This window comes from Scyliorhinus torazame, chromosome 5 (assembly GCF_047496885.1).
Source record: "Scyliorhinus torazame isolate Kashiwa2021f chromosome 5, sScyTor2.1, whole genome shotgun sequence".
NCBI lineage: Eukaryota > Metazoa > Chordata > Chondrichthyes > Carcharhiniformes > Scyliorhinidae > Scyliorhinus > Scyliorhinus torazame.
This window is the reverse complement of record NC_092711.1, coordinates 81,711,139-81,730,728: the sequence shown is the minus strand read 5'-3', so window position 1 is coordinate 81,730,728 and position 19,590 is coordinate 81,711,139. Positions and strand designations below refer to the sequence as shown.

The 19,590-nt window shown below is 46.3% G+C and overlaps 1 protein-coding gene across 1 annotated transcript; it reads right to left on the bottom strand.

Annotated features, from left to right (window-relative positions):
* Window positions 1–1,176: 1,176 nt before the first annotated feature.
* LOC140418642 (uncharacterized) lies at window positions 1,177–19,280 on the bottom strand. Its single transcript, XM_072502201.1, has 3 exons — window positions 19,200–19,280; window positions 17,984–18,067; window positions 1,177–7,854 (listed from the first exon to the last, which is right to left on the bottom strand). The coding sequence occupies exon 3, from the start codon at window positions 7,478–7,480 to the stop codon at window positions 6,194–6,196; it is 1,287 nt and encodes a 428-aa protein (XP_072358302.1). The 5' UTR covers window positions 7,481–7,854; window positions 17,984–18,067; window positions 19,200–19,280; the 3' UTR covers window positions 1,177–6,193.
* Window positions 19,281–19,590: the final 310 nt, after the last annotated feature.

The following is a 19,590-nucleotide window of genomic DNA, read 5'->3' as shown; positions in this document are numbered from 1 at the left end:
ATAACTGAGCAACAAAGGAAACTTGTTAAGTGGGTAATACAAAGCCAATGGTGCTTTGTTGAGTTTGACCAGTCAGCTTTTAAACAAAGTCAAATATCGTCACATGGAAGTGAATTGAGAATTATGTGTTGCTTATATTTGACCCTCTGTGGTTTGGTGTGAAACATTCTGCAGCCTAAATACTGTCCATGTATAAGAAAGGAGGGGTGACAGCAAATCCTCACTCAGCCTGGATTTCCTCATCTCCCTGAGTGGCTGTTCCTGTTTCTCCATCAAGAAGACTGTTTTTTTCAACAAGCTGGTTCAGTTACTTCTCTGGATTGCCTCTAATTCAGTTATTGATTTGTTTGTGTCTGTCTATATGAGCACACATTACCATTAGATATATTTGAATGTTGATTAACAAGTTAATCTGTGTCTACAGAGCCATTAAATTATTTTGTGAACTGAGCAAACTGCCAAGATCCGCACTTTGTTTTTTCATGTATGGAACGATCTGTCTGGACTGTACACAGAGCCAGACTTTTCATTGTACCTCAGCACACGTGACAATAAATCAATTCCAATCGAAGAGACAGTTTCTTACTCATCTTCAGATTGAACAATGAGCCGCCTTAAAATTATTCATTCATGGGAGGTGGGCGTCACTGGCTGGGCCAGCATTTACTGCTCATTCCAATTGCCCTTGAACTGCGTGTCTTGTGAGGCTATTTCAGAGGGCACTTACAAATCAACCACAACATTGCTGTGGATCTGGAGTCACGTGTAGGTCAGGCCATGGAAGGAGAGCAGATTTCCTGAAGGACATTCGTGAACCAGACAGGTTTTTAGAACAATCCACAATGTCATCATTAGACTTTTAATTTGAGACTTTTATTCAATTTCAATATCTGTCGTAGCCAGATTCAATCCTAGATCATTAAACTGGGTCTCTGGATTACTAGCCCAGTAACAATACCATTATGCCACTGCATAGCCCATATAGTCTTGGCAGAAGGTGATGTCTTGTAACTTCTCAAAATTATAAAGTAAAGTAATTAATTTGTTTAAACAAATTCTGATAGCTCTGCAGTTTCTGGAAACATTTTGGTTGAAAGTGTTATTTTTAAAATAAAGATCTAGTCTTTACAATATAATCACCTAATACACTAATGATAATCAATGTTCACTACTGAATAATCATTAATTAATTTATTTTTTTGCTGTGAAATCAATACATAGTTAATATAGAAAAGGTACAGAAGGTGAAATGGCTGCAGGAAGCTACATGTTTGAGGTATAAAAGGGCTTCCTTGACCTTGTTACAAATGACAGTGAATACACTATGAAAATAACAATTTTAAAACTAAATGTGATTACACATGCGTACTTACAGCTTCCTACATTACAACAGTGAATATGTTTCAAAAGTACTCCATTGGCTTTAAAACATTTTAGGAGGTCCAGTGGTAATGAGAGGTTTTATAGAAATGTTAATTTGTTCTAATTGTCCATAAACTAGAATATATTACACTCGGTAACCTCTCCAGAATCATTAATAAAGATTGAGTCTTAATTTTGTGCCAGAACCACGTCATTGACACCATTTTGAATACTCTGTGAAACTCCAGACACACCATATGCACAATTATTTGTTGTAAAACACAGCGAGTTGTTGTGATTTGGAATGCACTGTCTCAATGGTGCTGGAACCTCATTGGACTGTAACTTCCAAAAGGGAATTTGATGCATTCTCAAAACAAAATAGTCGAACTATGGGATTAAATGGGTCGCTGTACAGAGAGCTGGCATGGGAAAATGGGCCAAATAGACTCCTCTATACTCTAGGAGCCTTGTGTACATGTAAAACGAGGAGTAACAACCTGCAACTTGCTGCCTTTGAGCGTAGGAAAGGCAGAGATGACAGAAGAATTTCAATAGGAAATTGGACAGACAAGGAGAGAAATAAACCTGCACAGATTTGGGGATAGAACGGGGCAATGGACAGACTGGCTTACTCCACTGGGAGCCGACACGGTCCCAAAGGGCTGAATGGCCCCATTCCCCACCCTCCAGATGCTGTGATCTCAGGGGAGAAATTCAGCTGCTCCAGTCACTCCAACTAACTGGAGTCCCTCATCTCTGGTGCCATTCTAGCACAATGGATAGCACTGTTGCTTCACAGCACCAGGGTCCCACATTCGATTCCCAGTTTGGGTCACTGTCTCTGCGGATTCTGCACGTTTTCTCCGTGTCTGCGTGGGTTTCCTCCGGGTGCTCCAGTTTCCTTCCGCAAGTCTCGAAAGATGTGCTTGTTAGGTGAATTGGACATTCTGAATTCTCCCTCGGTGTACCCGAAAAGGCACCAGATTGTGGCGACTAGGGGATTTTCACAGGGACTTCATTGCAGTGTTAATATTAGCCTACTTGTGACAATAATAAAGATCATTATGATTGTAAATTTTCTCTCCACCCTCTCTAAGAACTTCACATCTCTCCTAAAGTGTGGGGCCCATATATAGGCTTCCATTCTAGAGGGATAGAATTGAAAAGCACGGTGGAAATGTCCAACTTGTTTAGAACCAGGGTTAGACTACACTGGGACCACTGTCAACATTGGTGATCTCCATTTCGAAAAAGTAAATAGAGGCACTGGATAAAGTGCACCAAAGATTCATAATATACAGAACTGAGAGCATTTAACACTCAGGAAAGGCTGGGGCTGCTTTTTTCTGGAAAAGAGCAGACTGATGGGTGACCTGATGGAAATCTTTAAGATTATGAAGGAATTCAATAATCCAACAGGAATTTCAGCAGAAACCTCTTTACCCAGCGAGTGGCGAGAATGTGGAACTCACTCCACAGCGAGTGGGTGAGGTGAACAGCATGAATCCATTGAACGTAATGCTAGATACATACATGAGGGAGGAAAAATAGGAGATGCTGATGGGGGAGATGTAGAGGGGTGGGTGGAGGATCGTGTGGAGCATAAATACTGACATAGACCATGGCTAACCTCAGCCGGTATGGGAATTTAACCTGTGCTGTTGGTGTCACTCAGCAGAACCAGCCATCCAGCCAACTGAACTAACCGATCCCTGTGTAAATCAGTAATAATTCCTTAAATATCAGTGATTGCCTGTCTCCGACGACACTATTTAACGTAGTTTCCCAGTGCACCTCAGACAACTTGCCCCTCATACCCTGATAGTTGTCTTCTGTGAGGAAACACCATGATAAATTAAACAAAGAACCATCTAATCACCATAGCCCATCTTCATGACAATGTGGCATGATTTTGAGGTTTCCAAACAGAAATGGTAATGAAACATTTTCTAACCTCCGAACACCCTTTTACTCTTTGATCCTTGTGAAATGTGAAACCAGAGATTCGCAAGAAGGCTCAGAGAGAATCAGACCACTGGAGACGAAGTTGTGAGACCGACCAGTCCAGCACAAAGAAATCCTCTGACCATCCCCATTGACCAACAGAATGAACAAAATGCAGTCCTGCATGTAATTGAGAACAGAAACAATAACAGCAGAATCCAATCCCTATAATCAGTTGTGAATTTGTCTCAGAAAGTGCCATGAATTACTAGATCTCTTCGCACATTGAGGGCAGGTGAACGGCCTCTCCCCAGTATGAACTCCCTGGTGTGACTGCAGATGGCATAACTAAGTCTGTTGCGCAACTAGACGTGAACGGGTGTGATATAATCGGGATTATGGAGACATGGCTGCAGGGTGACCAGGGATGGGAATTGAATATATTCCGTATTTAGGAAGGACAGACAAAAAGGAAAAGGCAGTGGAGTGGCGGTGCTGGTTAAAGAGGAAATTAATGCAATAGTGAGGAAGGATATTAGCTCCGACAATGTGGAATCTGTATGGGTAGAGCGGAGAAACACCAAGGGGCAAAATAATTAGTGGGCATCGTATACAGACCCCAAACTGCAGTGGTGATGTTGGGAATGGCATAAAACAGGAAATTAGGCTGATTGTAAATGTTTCTATAAGTATGTGAAAAGAAAAAGATTGGTGAACACAAATGTAGGTTCCTTAAAAGTCAGAAACAGGGGAATGTATAATAGGGGACAAAGAAATGGCTGAGCAAATAAATACATACTTTGGTTCTGTCTTCACAAATGAGGGCACAAATCAGACACCAGAAGTGTTGGGGAACACAGGATTTAGTGAGAGGGAGGAACTGAAGGTGATCAATATTAGTAGAGAAATGGTGTTGGGGAAATTGATGGGATTGAAGGCTGATAAATCCCCAGAGCCTGATAATTGCATCCCAAAGTACTTAAAGAAATGGCTCTAGAAATAGTGGATGCATTGGTGGTCATCTTCCAGGATTCTATAGACTCTGGAACAGTTCCTGCAGATTGGAGTGTGGTTTATGTAATTCCACTATTTAAAAAGCGAGACAGAGAGAAAACAGGGAATTATAGACCAGTAAGCCTGACATCGGCAAGAGGAAAAATCTAGAATCCATTCCCAAAGATTTTATAGCAAAGCACTTATAATAATAATCTTTACTGCCATAAGTAGGCTTACATTAACACTGCAATGAAGTTCCTGTGAAAAGCCCTGAATCGTCACACTCCGGCGCCTGTTCGGGTACACAGCGGGAGAATTCAGAATGTCCAGATTATCTAACAGCACGTCTTTTGGGACTTGTGGGAGGAAACCGGAGGGGCCAGAGGAACCCACAAAGACACGGGGAACATGTAGACTCTGCACAGACAGTGACCCAAGCCAGGAATTGAACCCGGGTCTCTGCCGCTGTAAAGCAACAGTGCTACCGTGCAGCCCTAGAAAACTTAGAAAACAGTGGCAGGATTGGACAGACTCAGGATTGGACAGAAATCATGCTTGACAAATCTACTGGAATTCTTTGAGGGTATAACTGGTAGAGTTGACGAGGGAGAGCCAGTGCATGTGGCATATTTGGACTTTCAGATGGCTTTTGACCAAAGTCCCGCATAAGAGATTAGTGCGTAAAATATAAGCACGTGGGATTCGGGGTAGTGTATTGAGATGGATAAAAAACTGGTTGGCAGGCAGGAAACAAAGAGTAGGAATTAATGATCTTTTTCAAATTGGCAGGCAGTGATTAGTGGGGGACCGCAGGGATTGGTGCTCGGACCCCAGATAATCACAAGATATATTAATGATTTTTTAAAAAAATGAAAGTACCCAATTCTTTTTTACTAATTAAGGGGCAATTTAGTGTGGCCAATTCACCTACCCTGCAGATCTTTGGGTTATGGGGGTGAGACCCACGGAGACACAGGAAGAACTTGTCTCCACACAGACAGTGATCTGGGGTAGGATTGAACACTGATCCTCAGTGCCATGAGGCAGCAGTGCTAACCACTGTGCTACCCTATATATTAACTATTTAGATAAGGTAACAAAATGAGAAGGCAGATTATTATCTGAACGACCATAGATTGGGAGAGGGGGAATGTGCAACGAGACCTGGGTATCCTCGTACACCAGCCACTGAAGGTAAGCATGCAGCTACAGCAGGCGGTAAAGAAGGCAAATGGTATGCTAGCCTTCACTGCGAGCGGATTCGAGTACAGGAGCAGGGATATCTTGCTATAATTATACAGGGCCTTGGCGAGGCCGTGCCTCGAATATTGTGTGCAGTTTTGGTCTCCTTATCTGAGGAAGGATGTTCTTGCTCCAGAGGGAGTGCAGCAAAGATTTACCAGACTGATTCCTGGGATGGTGGGACTGACGTATGAGAGAGTGAATCAGTTAGGATTGTATTCGCTGGAGTTCAGAAGAATGGGGGATCTCATAGAAACCTATAATATTCCAACAGGACTTGACAGGGTAGATGCAGGAAAGATTTTCCTGATGGTGGGAGTGTACAGAACGAGAGGTCGCAGTCTAAGGATACGGGATATACCATTTAGGACAGAGATGAAGAGAGATTTCTTCAACCAGAGAGTGGTGAGCCTGTGGAATTTGTTACCACAGAAATAGTTGAGGCCAATACATTGAATGTTTTCAAGAAGCAGTTAGATATAGCACTTAGGGCGAAGGGGATAAAAGGATATGGAGGGGAAAGCGGGATTAGGCTATTGAGTTGGATGATAAGCCATGATCATAACGAATGGCAGAGCAGGCGCGAAGGGCAAAATGGTCTCTTCTTGTTCCTATTTTCTATGTTTCTATGTAATCCTTTCCCACACTAAGAGCAGGTGAACGGCCTCTCCTCAGTGTGAACTCGCTGGTGTGTCTGCAGACTGGATAACTGAGTGAATCCCTTCCCACACTGAGAGCAGGTGAACGGCCTCTCCCCAGTGTGAACTCGCTGGTGTGTCTGCAGACTGGATAACTGAGTGAATCCCTTCCCACACGGAGAGCAGGTGAATGGCTTCTCCCCAGTGTGAATTCGCTGGTGTCTCCGCAGGTTGGATGAATGAATGAATCCCTTCCCACACTGAGAGCAAGTGAATGGCCTCTCCCCAGTGTGAACTCGCTGATGTCTCTGCAGACTGGATAACCAAGTGAATCCCTTCCCACACTGAGAGCAGGTGAATGGTCGCTCCCCAGTGTGAATTCGCTGATGTCTCAGCAGGTTGGATGAATGAATGAATCCCTTCCCACACCGAGAGCAGGTGAATGGCCTCTCCCCAGTGTGAACTCGCTGGTGTGTCTGCAGACTGGATAACTGAGTGAATCCCTTGCCGCACTGAGAGCAGGTGAACGGTCTCTCCCCAGTGTGAACTCGCTGATGTCTCAGCAGGGTGGATGAATCAATGAATCCCTTCCCACACTGAGAGCAGGTGAATGGCCTCTCCCCTGTGTGAACTCGCTGGTGTCTCAGCAGGGTGGATGAATCAATGAATCCCTTCCCACACTGAGAGCAAGTGAATGGCCTCACCACAGTGTGAACTTGCTGGTGTCTCTGCAGGGTGGATAACTGCGCGAATCCCTTCCCACACTTAGAGCAGGTGAACGGTCTCTCCCCAATGTGGATTTGCTGATGTTTACACAGGTTGAATGAATCAATGAATCCCTTCCCACACTGAGCGCAGGTGAACGGTCTCTCCCCAGTGTGAACTCGCTGATGTCTCCGCAGGGTGGATGAATCAATGAATCCCTTCCCGCACCGAGAGCAGGTGAATGGCCTCTCCCCAGTGTGAACCCGCTGGTGTGTCTGCAGGCTGGATAACTGAGTGAATCCCTTGCCACACTGAGAGCAGGTGAACGGTCTTTCCCCAGTGTGAACTCGCTGATGTCTCAGCAAGGTGGATGAATCAATGAATCCCTTCCCACACTGAGAGCAGGTGAATGGCTTCTCCCCAGTGTGAACTCGCTGGTGTCTCAGCAGGGTGGATGAATCAATGAATCCTTTCCCACACTGAGAGCAGGTGAACAACCTCTCCCCAGTGTGACTGCGTCGATGAGTCTCCAGCTCTGATGGGACTCTGTATCCCTTCCCAGAGTCCCCGCATATCAACGGTTTCTCCATGTTTTGGATCTCCTTGTGTCTCTCCAGGTTGGACAATCAGTGGAAGCCTTGTCTACACACAGAACGTGTGCACTTTCTCTCCTCACTGTGAATGGAGTGATGTTTTTTCAGGCTGTGTAACTGGTTAAAGCTCTTCCCACAGTCAGTTCACTGGAACACTCTCACTCGGGTGTCTGTTGTGTGGGTCTCGGTGCTTTTCCAGTCACACTCACGTTTAAAATCTTTTGAAGCCAACAGATCGGACAAACATTTCTCCTTCTCGCTGATGATATTCAGAGCCCAATGATATTCAGATCAGAAGTAATCGAGTGAGTTTGCAACATCGAGATGTGATGTTTGAGATTTCTGTCTGCAATTCCTCCTCTTCCAATATCCTTTAAAAACAATTTACAGAAGTCATCAGTTAGTACAGGACAGAAATTCAGAACAGACATTTCTAGTTCCTCTCTCATTCTCCAAAAGCTGTAAATCTCCATCCCACACAATCTCCCTCCATTCTCACTCTGCTGTATCTAATATTCACCCTCCCAACTCTCCTGGAGGTGCTGATTCATGTTGATTGACAGATCCAAGCTCAGCTCACTGCTTCCTGACCAGGGGGCAGAGTATAATAGCAGCAAGAGTAGGCCATTCGGCCACCGAGTCTGCTCAACATTTCAATGCGATCCTTGGCCGTTCTACTTCTGCACCACTTTTCCACAAGTTCCCCATATCCCTCGATATCTTCAGTATCTAGAAACCTGTCAACATTTGTCTTGAACATACCTGATGACTGAGGCTGCACATTCCTCTGGGGTAGAGAATTTCAAAGCTTCACCAGATCCTCGAGTGAAGAAATCCCCCCTCATCTCAGCTTTCTCTCTATTTTCCTACCTGTTCCCCATAACCCTCAACTCCTTTGGCAATAGAATATCTGTCAACCTGGTGCTTCAATATATTCAATGACCCCCAGATACAACTGGTCCCTGTGGAAGAGAAATCCAAAGACTAACAACGCTCTGAGGGCATGAGGTCCTGCAGCAGGAGTTCAGGGAGCTAGGCAGAAAGTTAAAAGACAGGACCTCTAGGGTTGTAATCTCAGGATTACTCCCTGTGCCACGTGCCAGTGAGGCTAGAAATAGGAAGATAGAGCAGCTAAACACGTGGCTAAACAGCTGGTGTAGGAGGGAGGGTTTCCGTTATCTGGACCACTGGGAGCTCTTCCGGGGCAGGTGTGACCTATATAAGGACGAGTTGCATTTAAACCGGAGAGGCATAAATATCCTGACCGCGAGGTTTGCTAGTGTCACACGGGAGGGTTTAAACTAGTATGGCAGGGGGGTGGGCACGGGAGCAATAGGTCAGAAGGTGAGAGCACTGAGGGAGAACTAGGGAATAGGGACAGTGGGGCTCTGAGGCAGAGCAGACAGGGAGAAGTTGCTGAACACAGCGGGTCTGGTGGCCTGAAGTGCATATGTTTTAATGCAAGAAGTATTACGGGTAAGGCAGATGAACTTAGAGCTTGGATTAGTACTTGGAACTATGATGTTGTTGCCATTACAGAGAACTGGTTGAGGGAAGGGCAGGATTGGCAGCTAAACGTTCCAGGATTTAGATGTTTCAGGCGGGATAGAGGGGATGTAAAAGGGGAGGCGGAGTTGCGCTACTGGTTAGGGAGACTATCACAGCTGTACTGCGGGAGGAGACCTCAGAGGGCAGTGAGGCTATATGGGTAGAGATCAGGAATAAGAAGGGTGCAGTCACAATGTTGGGGGTTTACTACAGGCCTCCCAACAGCCAGCAGGAGATAGAGGAGCAGATAGGTAGACAGATTTTGGAAAAGAGCAAAAACAACAGGGTTGTGGTCATGGGAGACTTCAACTTCCCCAATATTGACTGGGACTCACTTAGTGCCAGGGGCTTAGACGGGGCGGAGTTTGTAAGGAGCATCCAGGAGGGCTTCTTAAAACAATATGTAGACAGTCCAACTAGGGAAGGGGCGGTACTGGACCTGGTATTGGGGAATGAGCCCGGCCAGGTGGTAGATGTTTCAGTAGGGGAGCATTTCGGGAACAGTGACCACAATTCAGTAAGTTTTAAAGTACTGGTGGACAAGGATAAGAGTGGTCCTAGGATGAATGTGCTAAATTGGGGGAAGGCTAATTATAACAATATTAGGCGGGAACTGAAGAACATAGATTGGGGGCAGATGTTTGAGGGCAAATCAACATCTGACATGTGGGAGGCTTTCAAGTGTCAGTTGAAAGGAATTCAGGACCGGCATGTTCCTGTGAGGAAGAAGGATAAACACGGCAATTTTCGGGAACCTTGGATAACGAGAGATATTGTAGGCCTCGTCAAAAAGAAAAAGGAGGCATTTGTCAGGGCTAAAAGGCTGGGAACAGACGAAGCCTGCATGGAATATAAGGAAAGTAGGAAGGAACTTAAGCAAGGAGTCAGGAGGGCTAGAAGGGGTCACGAAAAGTCATTGGCAAATAGGGTTAAGGAAAATCCCAAGGCTTTTTACACGTACATAAAAAGCAAGAGGGTAGCCAGGGAAAGGGTTGGCCCACTGAAGGATAGGCAAGGGAATCTATGTGTGGAGCCAGAGGAAATGGGTGAGATACTAAATGAATACTTTGCATCAGTATTCACCAAAGAGAAGAAATTGGTAGATGTTGAGTCTGGAGAAGGGTGTGTAGATAGCCTGGGTCACATTGAGATCCAAAAAGACAAGGTGTTGGGTGTCCTAAAAAATATTAAGGTAGATAAGTCCCCAGGGCCTGATGGGATCTACCCCAGAATACTGAAGGAGGCTGGAGAGGAAATTGCTGAGGCCTTGACAGAAATCTTTGGATCCTCACTGTCTTCAGGGATGTCCCGGAGGACTGGAGAATAGCCAATGTTGTTCCTCTGTTTAAGAAGGGTAGCAAGGATAATCCAGGGAACTACAGGCTGGTGAGCCTTACTTCAGTGGTAGGGAAATTACTGGAGAGAATTCTTCGAGACAGGATCTACTCCCATTTGGAAGCAAATGGACGTATTAGTGAGAGGCAGCATTGTTTTGAGATGGGGAGGTCGTGTCTCACTAACTTGATAGAGTTTTTCGAGGAGGTCACTAAGATGATTGATGCAGGTAGGGCAGTGGATGTTGTCTATATGGACTTCAGTAGGCCTTTGACAAGGTCCCTCATGGTAGACTAGTACAAAAGGTGAAGTCACACGGGATCAGGGGTGAGCTGGCAAGGTGGATACAGTACTGGCTAGGTCATAGAAGGCAGAGAGTAGCAATGGAAGGATGCTTTTCTAATTGGAGAGCTGTGACCAGTGGTGTTCCACAGGGATCAGTGCTGGGACCTTTGCTGTTTGTAGTATATATAAATGATTTGGAGGAAAATGTAACTGGTCTGATTAGTAAGTTTGCAGACGACACAAAGGTTGGTGGAATTGCGGATAGCGATGAGGACTGTCAGAGGATACAGCAGGATTTAGATTGTTTGGAAACTTGGGTGGAGAGATGGCAGATGGAGTTTAATCTGGACAAATGTGAGGTCATTTTGGAAGGTCTAATGCAGGTAGGGAATATACAGTGAATGGTAGAACCCTCAAGAGTATTGAAAGTCAAAGAGATCTAGGAGTACAGGTCCACAGGTCACTGAAAGGGGCAACACAGGTGGAGAAGGTAGTCAAGAAGGCCTACGGCATGCTTGCCTTCATTGGTCGGGGCATTGAGTATAAGAATTGGCAAGTCATGTTGCAGCTGTATAGAACCTTAGTTAGGCCACACTTGGAGTATAGTGTTCAATACTGGTCGCCACACTACCAGAAGGATGTGGAGGCTTTAGAGAGGGTGCAGAAGAGATTTACCAGAATGTTGCCTGGTATGGAGGGCATTAGCTATGAGGAGCGGTTGAATAAACTCGGTTTGTTCTCACTGGAACGAAGGAGGTTGAGGGGCGACCTGATAGAGGTCTACAAAATTATGAGGGGCATAGACAGAGTGGATAGTCAGAGGCTTTTCCCCGGGGTAGAGGGGTCAATTACTAGGGGGCATAGGTTTAAGGTGAGAGGGGCAAGGTTTAGAGTAGATGTACGAGGCAAGTTTTTTACGCAGAGGGTAGTGGGTGCCTGGAACTCGCTACCGGAGGAGGCGGTGGAAGCAGGGACGATAGTGACATTTAAGGGGCATCTTGACAAATACATGAATAGGATGGGAATAGAGGGATACGGACCCAGGAAGTGTAGAAGATTGTAGTTTAGTCGGGCAGCATGGTCGGCACGGGCTTGGAGGGCCGAAGGGCCTGTTCCTGTGCTGTACATTTCTTTGTTCTTTGGAGAGATGACTGGAAATCTATAACATAGCTACAGTCTTATATTACGAGAAATAATAATACATTTACTTTATTACAGAACGGTAAATAATATATCAAATCTGGACCATGCAACAACACTAGACATTTCTCTGTCCATTATTAATTTAATTGCCCTTAAATGTCAGCCATTTGGGGAACCCATCCCTTTAATTGTGAACATTAGGAAAGAGACCATCCTTTTTTGAAATAAATTTACAGTAATTAAGGTGCAGTTTAGCGTGGCCAATCCACCTACCCTGCATAACTTTGGGTTGTGGAGCTGAGACCCATGCAGAAATGGGGAGAATGTGCAAACTCCACATGGACAGTGACCCGGGGCCGGGATCAAACCCGGGTCCTTGGCGCCGTGAGGCAGCTATGCTAAGCACCATGCTTTTAGTCAGCCAACTAAATGCGTCAACTTGTTAAGGCAATGTTTTTCAAACTTTTTTTCCGGGGACCCATTTTTACCAACCGGCCAACATTCAGGATCCAACCCGGCCGAATTTTGCGACCCACGCCGTCCGACCTTCGCCGCCGACGCCGGCTGACCTTCACGACCCACTATTTTCTCTTACTTTGTTTGCTGCTGAGGAATCGCAATCGTGCCCGTGATGTCGATGTTCGGGGGGCGTGACCTGCTCCCTGCCTCCCTTCAGGCAGGAAGATGACAGAGAATTTTTGAAAAAATCTTTTGCGTCTTCGATTGCGCAAATTCGCGGGCAACAGCCGCAGCAGCCGGCTTTTTTTTCCACAAGTTCAGGGGGGGGGGGTTTATTTGATAAAGTTTAACAGAAAAAAATGTTTACATCCTCTACAAATTGGAGGTTCCCCACATTTCACCGAAACATTACAATTAAAAATGTAAAAAAATAAAAGACACTTAAAAATCAATTAATTGAGAAAGCTTCCAAATACGACCTGCAGGTATTTTGTTTTGGAATGTTTAAAACTCAAGATTAAAAACGTTGACATCTCTTTGTTGAAGTTACAGCTGCGGTGAAACCATCCTTGGATCACTCACCATTCTTGGAGTAAGAGACTTCAAAGTTCAGAAAGCAACCAATCACATCATTCCCCCCGAACGTTTTGCAGCCGGCAAAATTCTGAGCATGCGCAAAACTCTGAGCATGCGTACCGATGAGCGGACGCAAAACTCTGAGCATGCGTACCGATGAGCGGACACGCATGCGCAGTGCGGCCGCATTTTTTAAATATGTTCGTGGCCATTTTGAAGGCCGCTTGCAGCCGGCATTATTAGAAGCCGGCTGCTGCGTGCGGATTTGCGCAATCGGGAGCGCCGCGACTGACGGCTCCGCGACACACCCGACACCTGCCCGTGACCCACACACGGATCGCGCCCCCGACTTTGACAATGCCTGTGTTAAGGAGATGGGTGTGAGGAGTTGGAACCACTTTGTGGAGCCGCGAATCTTCATGTAATTTTTTTCTCCCAATTAAGGGGCAATTTAGCGTGGTTCCAGGTTGGGCTCAAATCATCAATGAGGAATCTGATATCTGGCAAGGATGGAAACCCTGGCAGGTGGGCAGTGAGGATTCATAAACAGCCGCTGGAGGTCCCAAACCTCCAATAAGACCCATTGATTTTATTGTCAGTCTGCAGACAGGAGCTGGAGAACTGAACCCAGACAGAGGAGAGGGAGGGAGAAAACTGGGAGTGGAGGAAAGAAATGGTGCAGATGGTGAGATGGGTTTGGATTTCAGCCCAGGGAGGAGGGAGAGTGTGAGCAAAGAGAAAACTGTTCCAGAGAAACTAGAATTGTCTGTTCAGAATTTCTATCCTGTACTGACAGTGATGACTTTTATTTTTATTAAAATAAAAAATAAATAAATTTAGAGTACCCAATTCTTTTTTTCCCCAATTAAAGAGTAATTTTAGCGTGGCCGATTCACCTACCCTGCACATCTTTTTGGATTGTGGGGGCCAGACCCACGCAGACACGGGGTGAATGTGCAAACTCATACGGACAGTGGCCGGGGCCGGGATCACACCCGGGTCCTCGGCTAACCACTGAGCCACCGTGCCTGCCCCTAGTGATGACTTTTGTAAACTCCTTTTACTGGATATTACAAGGGGAGGATTTACTGATGGAAACTCAAATCAAACTTCACATCAAGATTTAACAGTCACTCCATTCATCAGACCTGAATATCATTGGCCTGTGAATATGGAAGAAGAAATGTTTGAGCTTTGACAAAGCGTCATCAGACTCGAAACGTTAGCTCTTTTCTCTCCCTACAGATGCTGCCAGACCTGCTGAGATTTTCCAGCATTTTCTCTTTTGTTTCAGATTCCAGCATACGCTGTAATTTGCTTTTATTTCAGAAGAAATGTTTGTCTGGTCTGTCTGCAGGAAAAAATTTTCATGATCAGTGTGACTGAAAAAAACCCAATACACACTCAACTCGAGTGAGAGTGTTCCAGTGAACTGCCTGTGGAAAGAGCTTTTACCAGTTACACAGTCTGAAAAAACATCACACTATTCAGAGCGGGAAGAGACCGTACACATGCTCTCTGTGGGGACAAGACATAAACTGATCGTCAAACGTGGAGAGGGACAAGGACATCAGCAGCATGCTGAAACCATGGAAATGTGGGGACTGTGGGAAGGGATTCAGATCCCCATGTGAGCTGGAGATTCATCACCGTTGTCACACCGGCGACAAACCATTCACTGAGTGTGGGAAGGGACTCACTCAGTTATCCGAGTGAGGATTTACCAATATACGGGAGTCGAGCTGGTGAGGAAGTGAGTGGCCTTTAGTAAGGTTCAGACTGCTCTGTGTAAGAAAGAAGTTTGATTTGGGGCGGTATACCATGCAAAGCTGCGGCTCACATACGAGTCCAAAGACATCCATTTTGATAGACCAGAGGAGGTGAACATTGTAAAGCATGGACTGGGGTCCAGTTATCTGTATTGGACAAGATCTACGTTTCCTGTGGGGTGGGATTGGTGTTGTGATATCCTCTATATATCATAGATTATCATAGAATTTACAGTGCAGAAGGAGCCCATTCGGCCCATCAAGTCTGCACCGGCTCTTGGAAAGAGCACCCTACCCAAGGTCAACACCCCACCCTATCCCCATAACCCAGTAACCCCACCCAACACTAAGGGCAATTTTGGACACTAAGGGCAACTTATCATGGCAAATCCACCTAACCTGCACATCTTTGGATTGTGGGAGGAAACCGGAGCACCCGGAGGAAACCCACGCAAACACGGGGAGGATGTGCAGACTCCGCACAGACAGTGACCCAAGCCGGAATCGAACCTGGGACCCTGGAGCTGTGAAGCAATTGTGCTATCCACAATGCTACCGTGCTGCCCCTAACAGAAAACCTTATCAAAGGGCTCGTCCAGGATTTGAACCCGCGACCTCGCGCAAATTTCGAAACCAAGACACCCAAAGCGAGAATCATACCCCTACACCAACTAGCCCCTATAGTTTTGATATTTTGTGATAAAATCTGTTTTTCTGTTCGGGGTGAAGGGAGATTTTCCTTATGAAGCACAATGTAGATATATATAGGGGGGTGGGAGATGGAGACGGGTGAGCTAACTGATGACTAAAGAACTGTTTTTGATTTACTCTGTGAGTGTATGGGTGCGTGTATGGCAGCCATCTTGGGTGGACTCTTGGCGTGTACATTTTGAAGATTTACTGGATAGTCCCTCATGGCTGATTCTGTGAAGGGGGCCAGGGTTTGAGGGGGGGGGGGGGGGGGTGGAAGAGAGACCCCTGATTCAGCTGGTCACCTGGAACGTAAGGGGATTGGGTGGACCAGTGAAGAGGTGGAGGGTTTTTGCTCACCTAAAGATTCTACATGCTGGTGTGGTGTTCTTGCAGGAGACTCACTTGCGGGTTAGAGATCAGACCAGACTGCAGAGGGGTGAGCCAAGTGTTTCACTCGGGCTTTGACGAAGGGCTCGAGGTGCTGCAATTCTAATCAATAAACGGGTCCCTCTTTCGGTCACTAGGATCATTGCGGACACTAATGGGAGATACGTGGTGGTCAGTGGGCCATTGGCGGGTATATTGGTGGTGCTGGTGAATGGCTAAGCCCCTAACTGGGACAATGTGTCATTTGTACAATAATTGTTGGGATCCATCCCAGACCTGGCTATAATTGATTCTTGGGGCAAATTGTGTACTGGATCCTAAATGGACTGGTCCAAGCCCATTCAATCGCTACAAAAACAAAAATGGAGTGAAATCTGGACGGACCACCCGGCACGACCCAGGCATCGGAAACGATAACAGCAAACCCGGCAAAAGATAAAGAAATCTGTTCCCATCAGCAGATTGTGAAAGGATTATGGGACACAGATTTAAGATTGTTCCAATGAGTCAGGCTGCAGTGTGTGTGTGAAGGTATCATTGGATCCAGTGTAGAATCATAGAATCCCTACAGTGCTGAAGGAGGCCATTTAGCCCATCGAGTCTGCACCGACCCTCTGAAAGTTCACCCTACCGTGGCCAATCCCCCACCCTAACCCCGTAACCCCACCCAGGGACAATTTAGCACAGCCAATCCACCTAACCTGCTCATCTTTGGACTGTGGGAGGAAATCTTCGCAGCCACGGGAAGAATGTGCAAACTCCACACAGACAGTGACCCAAGGTCGGAATCGAACCCAGGTACCTGGTGCTTGAGGCAACAGTGCTAACTACCGAGTCACCCCCCGTAACTCTGTCATGATGAGACAATAACCTGCCTGTTATTCCAATTCTGGTGTACGTTACTCTGTCACTATTATTATTAGACAACAACCTATCTGATATTCCAATTCTGGTGTGTGTTACTCTGCTACTGTTATCATCAGACAATAATAGGAGGGCAAGATGCAAGGTAGCATTGATATTTTGAAGTTTCTGTGTTACAATGAGTGCCACTGGGAGGTGTGTGATAAAATAGGAATGGAAACATCATAACGGAGGCTGGCATGGTGGCAGTGGCTAGCACAGCTGCCTCACAGTGATGAGGACCCAGGTTCGATCCCGGCCCCGGGTCACCGCCATGTGGAGTTTGCACATTCTCCCCGTGGGTCTCACCCCCACAACCCAAAGATGTGCAGGCAAGGTGGATTGGCCACTCTTTTGAGGTCCACCAACAAAATAGAACCAAGGAAACAAACTTAGGGACAAAGCAAAAAGGGCCACTCCAGTTAGGGGCACTGCCAAATGTAACAAAGATCAGCAGGAACTTAAAAACATCTGATGAGAGTGCATTTAAAGGGGCCAATAAAGCACCCCAACCCCTGCGGTGCCCACCGGGCATGGAAGGCTTTGATGGTGCCCATGAACACCGCATGCTCCCTTTCTAGGGACACCCAGCTGCGAATGTAGCCATGGAAAAGGGGCAAAAAGTATGGTCGGATGACCCCCCCCAGGTCACCTGCTGCCTGGACCTATAAATGACGCACTTCGCCAGGCCCAGAAGCAGATTCACAAGGAGGTAAGTGGCGCTGGTTCACGAGGTATTCGGCCCAAGTAGGACTCAGCAAAAACACAGTCCGTGCTCCCACCCTGGAACGACCACCCAATTGAATCCACCTCCTCCCTGCTGGTGTGTGGAGTCTTCAGGCCGGGAGGAGGCTCAGCAAACACACTGCCCACTCGATCCCCCTGCCCCGGAACAAGCACATTGGATAGAATAAGGAAGGTTTTGTCCTTGCTGAAGGCAGATGTTATCAGTTGGGAAGACTGGGCCAGGCCCTCAACCCGGGAGGGGGCCAGCAAACAAGAAGTCCAAAGGGCTTTACTCCCACCTTGTTTTTGAAGTTGCCTCCTTGTTGTTGTCCTTCTCTCCTTCCTTCTCTCACCTCTCCTTCCGTTACTCCCCTCTCCTTCCTGCTCTCCCCTCTCCTTCCTCCAGGCAGCTCAGCAGCAACCAGCACTGGAAACAGGCAGCAAACTGAGCAACAGCAGCAGAGCGAGAGAGAGAGAACAGCAGCAACAGACAGAGAGAGAGAGCAGCAACAGAGAGAGAGAGAGCAACAGCAGCAGCCACTCTCCACCACAGCAACAATCTCACAACACTAAAGTCTGCACTGGGAGTTCCAGCTTCGGATTGGCCATGCTAAATTGCCCCTTAATTGGAAACAAATAATTGGGGACTGTAAATTTATGATGAATAATAACTCACCTCTGTCACAATTTCAGTGTTTTCAAGTTTACAATCTCCTGCTGCAACCTTCGGCTGGAAAGATATCAGAAGCTTTGTAAGCAGCTGTCAAAGGAAATTACAATGGTCAGAAATGATAGTCGAGGTTAGAAAATAAGATCAAACATTTATCTTGGTTTGAGTATACTGGGTGTAAATCCTCCCCTAACTCCAGTAAAAGGAGTTTCCAAAATCCATCACCCTTCGTGTCCAGGATAGAAGTTCCAAACATTCTCTCCCTTTGTTGCCAGTCCCAGGATTATGTAATGTGGGTAATACTTGCTTTGGAGGCAGTTCAGTGAAGTTTCACTAGTCTGATTCCTGGGAGGGGAGAGTTTGTTTTATGGAGCAAGATTGAGCCTGTTTGGTCTGTACCCGATGGAGTTTAGAAGAATGAGAGGTAATCTTATTGAAACATTCTGAGGGGTTTTGATGAAAGAATATTTTCCCACATGGGGATTCAAGAACTAAGGGGGACAGGTTAAAGATAAGAGTTATCCAGTTTGACACTGAGATAAGGAGAAATGTCTTCCCTCAGAGGGTCATCAGTCTGTGGATAAAAGCAAATTACTGCAGATGCTGGAATCTGAAACAAAAACAGAAAATACTGGACAATCTCAGCCGGTCTGACAGTATCTGTGGAGAGAAAAGGGAGCTAACATTTTGAGTCTGGATAACTCTTTGTCAAAGCTGAGTTTGTGGAATTCTCTTTCCCAGAGAGTAGTGGCGCTGGGTCACTGAATATACTCAATGCTGAGTTTGTCTTTTTTTATCTACTGGGGAGTCAAGTTTTGGGGGCAGACAGGAAAATGTAATTAATGGCACATTCGGATCAGCGTTTATTGAATGGCAGAGCAGTGTCAATAGGCCAAATGGCCTACTCCTGCTGCTAATTCTGATATTATTATTCTTCTGTTCTTCGGATTGCCACACATGGCAGTCCCACCTCACCCTCTGGACAGACCCGTCAATCATCGAGACAATGATTTTCTCTCCGGGTCACCCGGATCCTGAACCACCGTCTCTGTTACGTCATCAAGATGGCCCCTCAGCCGCTCCGCTAAACAAAGATGGCGGCCGTGGAACTGGGCCTGATACCGAATAAAAGCTCCGCAGCTACAAACGCGGGATTTGCAGGGTCTTATTCCGGCCTTCTAACCAGCAGGGGGTGTTTATGAAGCCTTCACTCCCTCCTCACCCCGACTCCCGGCTCCATTCCTCCCTCCGCCTCACCGCCCGAAACAGCCACTCCCACACTCGCAGACCTCCGATCAAAGTGACACTGCGCATGCGCCAGATACACCCAACATTGCGTCTGCGCACTGGGCTCCTGTAGAGTGTATCGGGCACATTCACAGCCGCATGGAATGGTGGGTAATGTCCGCACCATTGAAACTGCAAACAGTAAATACAAAATAACTTGGTTACCAATTAATAAAAACAATCAAGCAAATTATTGTCAATGGGTATTCTGCTATTCTCCATTTCTGAAGATGATTCAATGCTGCTCTGCCGTGGAACAATGCAGAACTTAAGGTTTTTTTCCCCCCAACGGGTCCTTCCTCTCTCCTCCCCAGAAGATGCAAACT

What these genes read in the sequence shown, in the direction of transcription:
- LOC140418642 (XM_072502201.1), bottom strand. Translation starts at nt 7,480, where the DNA reads ATGGAGAAACCGTTGATATGCGGGGACTCTGGGAAGGGATACAGAGTC.